This window comes from Lepidothrix coronata, unplaced genomic scaffold, assembly GCF_001604755.1.
Source record: "Lepidothrix coronata isolate B3197 unplaced genomic scaffold, Lepidothrix_coronata-1.0 Scaffold190, whole genome shotgun sequence".
NCBI lineage: Eukaryota > Metazoa > Chordata > Aves > Passeriformes > Pipridae > Lepidothrix > Lepidothrix coronata.
Genome location: NW_016690370.1, coordinates 949,179 through 955,178, shown reverse-complemented (window position 1 = coordinate 955,178; position 6,000 = coordinate 949,179). Strand labels below are relative to the sequence as shown.

The 6,000-nt window shown below is 50.5% G+C and overlaps 1 protein-coding gene across 1 annotated transcript in view; it reads left to right on the top strand.

The window, feature by feature from the left end:
* The window catches only part of IFT80 (intraflagellar transport 80), a 32,911-nt gene extending 31,017 nt beyond the window's left edge, over nt 1–1,894 (top strand). Inside the window, exon 19 of the mRNA XM_017831415.1 lies at nt 320–1,894. Coding sequence (XP_017686904.1) covers nt 320–433 — 114 coding nt within the window. The 3' untranslated portion in view covers nt 434–1,894. The remainder of the gene's footprint in view (nt 1–319) is intronic.
* Nucleotides 1,895–6,000: the final 4,106 nt, after the last annotated feature.

The window sequence follows — 6,000 nt, the reverse complement described above, 5'->3', positions numbered from 1 at the left end:
ATGCTCTCAGCTTACCCAGAGGAGACATCCCTCGTTTATTATTGATGAATTCTCAGTAACAGGACACTGATGTCATGACATTGAAACTAGAAGCAAGTTATTTTTGTGTTTTAATGTCTTATTGCCAGACACAATGAGATGTGTCCTGGTAAAATAGATCAAGCTTGGTTGATTTTAGAGGTGGAGGCTCTGTTAGAACTCAACTGTGCCTTCATATCTTCCATGAATAGAATTTAAATGCTCTGTAATTGTATCTTCCAATTGTCCTGCTAGTGAATAATTAATTGACCTCTGGGTATTTGCTTTTCTGTTCTTACAGCTGGAAGTGGATTGGAATAAAATCAGAGCCAAAATCCAGATGGAAATTGTTAAAGAGAGAGAACGAGCAGCAGCCAGTCCTGCAGGGAGGAGCAGTGTGACTGTGCAGCAATAACTGACGTTTTGGGCACCTTAACAAGTGCTTCTGCAATGTTTTGTGCTGGCATATTTTGATAAACATAAAAAAAAAAAAGCCACAGGAACATTTAGTGGGCAACAGGAGTGAGAATTTGTGGAGATCTCAATGGCTGGGTGACACACAGAATTATTTCTTCGCTCTCATTTTGAGCTGGGTTCATTTTTCTGGCTCCATTTTAGTCCATAATGTCTGAGAAAAAAAGGGGAATTAGCTGTCCCTCTGCTCGTGGCTTTTAAATTGTCTTTGCCATTCAAATGACTTAACCTTGGTTGCCTCTAATTAAGTACCAATTTCTCTGTTTAAGCACCTAGTTGGGTTATTTCTGCAGCCTCAGGGACCCCTCCAAAGTCTTGTTTAAATTGTCCTAAAAGCAAATTTAGCAAACTTTAAGTACTGAAAATGTAAAAAAGGAGTTTGAGCCTGTAAAGTACAAACCACTTCACTCCCAGTTATGGTGATACCTGTTTCTGTCAGTGCATATGGACCAGCAGGTTCTTTAACAGGTAATTTCAGGGGATTTCAGCAACTCAGGATTGTCACTGAGCAAACTATTTACCAACAAAGGGTATTTTCTGAGAGGCTGTAAATTATTTAAAATACTTTGGAATGTGCTTTTAGGGTGGTTTGAGGTAAAACCAGCACTGGGGGTTGGTTTTGTAGCATCTGACATGAATAACTGACAACAACATTCAAAATAAGGAAGAGCATTTCATGTATTTTTTTTCTGCCCAAAGCACTTGATTTGCAAATATTGTTTTTACATTTTGTTATTTCATCAAGATATACACTTTTTCTTTGCTTTACATATGAAATTGGCTGTATATTTGAGATGTTTTTGCAGACGTTCTTTGTGTGATAAATACAGGAGCAGGTTGTTCATCACTGACATTGTTTAATATGCATTTTTCAAAATGTTACCCTCAAAATATCTGTACATATGGGAAATGTCTTCTGGTTTGTAAATCATTATGTGACCCTTTTGTGCATAGTTCATAAATTTCTTAATAAAACCAAATAATAAAGAAATAAAAAAGAAAGAGCAGAAGGATACAGATGTTTCAGGTATGGTTTGGTTACATTATTGCCCAGTGCAAAAACAGTGATTCTTCAGTGATTTAATATCTCTTAAAAACAAATAATCCCTTAAATAATAATCCCAAAATATTTAAATATTTAAGCTTGATTTAAACCCTCATAAACCAATTTAAGAAGCAGGGATTAAATGATTGAAATTCTGTTGTTTGGGTGCTGGTGAGATGGATTAATTATCAAATATAACCCCAGTTTTCCCATTGCAGGGTGGGAGTTGAGTTCTTACACTTCATTTTACGTCTGGTTATCAGAAAGTAGGTGGAAAAATATCTCTTAAAATGAGGTAAAAGTGAAAGCTCAGGTGAGTGTTTAAAAGCCCATTGCATATTTTTAATAGTAGAGGGGGAAAATTAAAAATATCTTCTGTTTTTTGGTATTTAAGACAATAAGACTTTTGAGATCTCTGTTTATCTGTAGGATTTTATCCTTTGGGGCTGGATCAGCTTTGAATCTGAAAATTTGATTTCACCCTTTATGTAGAACCATTTCCTGCAGAAAAACCCCAGTGATTGTCGCCTTCTTCACTTCAGAATAGTCAAAATTATAAAAAAACCAATTATGGAAAAGCTTGAAGCTTTCTAAAATTCAATTCTGAAGTTTAAATGTATAGGTATTTATTTAAATAGATATATAAATATTATATAACCTAGAGATAAGGGGGAATTGTGGGAGGCACTATTGGGGTTTATATTTTTAATGAGATATATATGTATGGGTTTAATATTTTTATTGGATTTATATGTTTTTATTATTAAACCTACAAATTCTGAGGCTTCCACTTGTTAATTTTTGTGATGCCAAAGATGACATTTTACTCTGCAGGGGGAAGAGTCTGGGAGAAAAAAGGGTCTTATTAATTGATCACATGGGAGACTCTCTTATTTCCAAAGTACGTTTTTATTGATCCAGTTCAGTGCTATAAAATTTCCAATACTGAAACACAACCTGTTAATTTTAATTCAGGTGCCTTTGCCCTGCTGTAGATGGTTCTGATGAGAACTGAGTGCTTCATGGGAAACAGGGATGGGCTGGTGTGTCCAGGGAAGAAATGGGTGCACAAAACTTGGAATGTTTAATTATTCCTGTGTCTTTTGTGGCTCTGCGGGAATATTTCGCCTTATGTAAATGTGGGAGTTTGGAAATGCTCTAATTCTGTTCTAAATAAACATTCAGGGCTTCTCTGCAGTGAGATGTGCCTTGAAAAGAGGGAAAGGAAAGGGCTCGTGGCTGCAGCTCCTGACAGGATCGAGCTGGGAAAAAAGGGGTTTTATGGAGCTTTTGGGCACAAACTGGTTCCATTCTTGGGAGAGCTCAGGTGAGCTCCTAACCCTGTAGGAAGCTGTGGTCTATGGGTAATTTAGGAGTAATTTAGATGCTCTCAGCTCATTCAGATGTGATGTCAGCGAGGATGGAGGTGGTTTCTGCCCATCCTTGGTTTTATTTGCCTTGTTCCTGGCAAGTTTTCCAGCTGTGGGCAGTGTCGGCACCGGTGGCCTGTGCTGGGTTGGGATGTGCCCTTCCCTTGGAGCAGGAGGGATCCCGGATCACCGGGGGGGAAATCAAAGCACGGGAGCAGAAGGTGCCAGGATTTTATTAGCAAGCTCTGGGGGTGTTTCTCCTCCCTTTGCCCTGTACCCCCGGGAGTCTCCCTACAGGCTCCGTACACCCGCCGCGTGATTCCAGGGGCGAGATCCTGCTCCTGCCGTGCCCCCATCACCCCTGGGCGTGGGAGGGGGGAGAGTCACCCAGCCATGTCCATGGGCACAGCCTCCTGCTGCTTCCACAGCTGAGCAAGCCCAAAATTCCAGGGAGCGTGATCCCGTGCCCAGGCGAGGGGAGCTGGGAATGCTGTGCCCGACTGCAGCCGGCTCTTTCCATCATTCCCCGAGGAGCACGTCACCATCCTGGAGGCGATGGCCTTGGGCCAGAGGTGATGTCCCCAAGTCAGTCTCCTCCTGGAAGTCCCTCGAGCACTGGGATGTGTCCCTCTGGGAAGTCCTGGTGTCCTGGATCCTGTCCCACTGCGAGCCAGCAGCTGCTTCCCAGGCACAGCAGCGCATCCCTCCGTGGGCCGTCCCCGAGGAATCCCGCACATCCCTTCCGCACAACCAGGTGTCCAGCAAGCCCTCCTGCCGCGGATCCCGGTGGGAGCCTTCCCCGGGATTCCCAATGTCCCTGCAGGGAACGCTGCTGTGTCCTGGCGTCGCATCGCTCCTGGAGACCGCGGGGACCAGCGCCCGGCCCTTGGGGACGTCCGGCGGCTCCCGGGAGTCCCAGCCATCCCCTGTGTCCCTCCGTGCGAGGTCCGGGGTCCGCAGCGGTGTGGGGGGCTCAGCCCGGCTCCCCCCGGCCCCAAGGGATGCGCAGGAGTTTGGGGGGGCTCAGCCCGGCTCCCCCTGGCCCCAAGGGATGCGCAGGAGTTTGGGGGGGCTCAGCCCGGCTCCCTCCGGCCCCAGGGGATGCGCAGGGGTTTGGGGGGCTCCACTGGGTTCCCCCAGGCCCCAGGGGGTGCGCAGGAGTTTGGGGGGCTCCGCCCGGCTCCCCCTGGCCCAGGGGGTGCGCAGGGGTTTTGGGGGCTCCGCCCGGCTCCCCCTGGCCCCAAGGGGTGCGCGGGGCGGGGGTCTCAGCCGCGAACCACCCCCTGCGCCTCCTCGTAGCTGGGCAGATGCTTCACCTGCTCGTAGCGGGGCAGCGGCGGCAGCTCCAGCCCCGCTCCCGGGGGGACAGCGGGACCCCCGAGCGGGCCGGCGGGGCCGGGCGGGGCCGGGGGTCGCTGCCGGGCCGGGGGTCTCCGTCGGGGCGCGGGGCAGGCTCGGCGGCGGAGCGCGCAGCCCGCGGCCACCAGCGCCAGCAGCACGAGCAGTGCCGCGACCCTCCGGGCCACCCACCGCGCCCGAGGCACCCAGGGGGGTCCCGCGGCGACCCCCGGCCCGGCCCCCGCCCCGCCGCAGCCCCCGCGGCCGCACGGCCCCGGCCCCCGCCCGCCCGCCATCCCCGCGCTCCGCCCGCCCGCGGCGCCGCCTTTTATCCGCGCCCGGAGGGGCCTCGTCCCGCATGAAATATTGATGGGGATGTCTGGCGGCGCTCCACGGGCTAATGGGGCCGGGGAACCCGGCCAGGAGCGGCATCGCCCGGCGGGGAGATTCTGCCACCCACCCATCTCCCCCCTCAGCGTGCCCCAAAATTAGCGCTTAGAACCAGCTGGGGCAGGACCACCGAGCAGGGATAGTCTGGAATCACTCACAGGGATAAAGTGAGGACATGGGGATGAGCCAAAGGATGGGGGATGAGCCAAAGATGTAGGATGAACCCGAGGATGCAGGGGTAAGCAGTACCCTGGACACAAGGATGAGAGGTACCCAAGGATGCAGGGAAGAGGTGGATCTAAGGACACAGAGGTGAGTGGTACCCAAGGATGCAGGGATGAGCAGTACTGGAGGATACAAGGATGTGTGGACACAAAGATTCAGGGATGAGCAATACCTGAGGGCACTGGACGAGTGGTACCTAAATATGAAGGAAAGAGCAGGACCCAAGGACATGGGGATGAGCAGGACTCAAGGATGTGAGGGTGAACCTGGGGATGCAGGAATGAGCAGTGCTCAAGGACACAAAGATGTGTGGTAGCCAAGGATGTGGGGATGAGCAACACCTGAGGATGTGGAATGGACTCAAGGATTCAGGGATGAGCAGTACCTAAGAGTGTGGGGATGAATTTGAGGATGTAGGGATGAGTAGTAAGTGATGCCTGAGCCCTGAGCAACCCACAGGAGGGGTGCAGAGCCCACCACTGCTTTTTCCCCTTCAAAAGGACACCAGCAGTGTCAGGGTGGGCAGTGCCAGTGCAGGCACAGAGTGAGCTCCTCATCCTTCCTTTCTGTTGGTTTTCATTCCTGTGAATTCCTACAGTTTCACAGGTCCCTGTGTCACCCAGCAGGGAGTGATCATTGCCACACTCCTGGTGGCCCAACCCACCCCTTTATCTGTCCCCCCTGACCACAGCCCCTCATCTGGGTCATTTGCTGATTCTCCCCCGGCTTAGCTGCAAAACTCAGGCAAATGGGAGAGGGGAGGAAGGTCTCGTCCAGTCATGGAAAAACTTACTAACGTGCAACGTGGCAAAAACTGAGCAGCACCTTTCTGCCTGGTTTCCTTTTGGGTGAGCACGTGCCAAATCTGATGGGCAGCCGCTGACCCACCGCTGTGACCATCACGAGGGACGGACTCGTTTCCTCTGTCCTGTTTGCTCCACTGGGGATGATTTCACCGCTCAGATCTGCAAACCCCATCCTGCTGCCAGCCCCACTTTGGGGTAATTCACAGCTGTCACAGCTATGACACATTTTGGGGAGCTTAGGAGCAACGATGGGGGACAAAATGTTCGCGGTGGCGACAGAGCACCAAGCAGAGTTTGAGGAAGGAGGGGTTGGGCTTCTGGCAAACAACGAGAA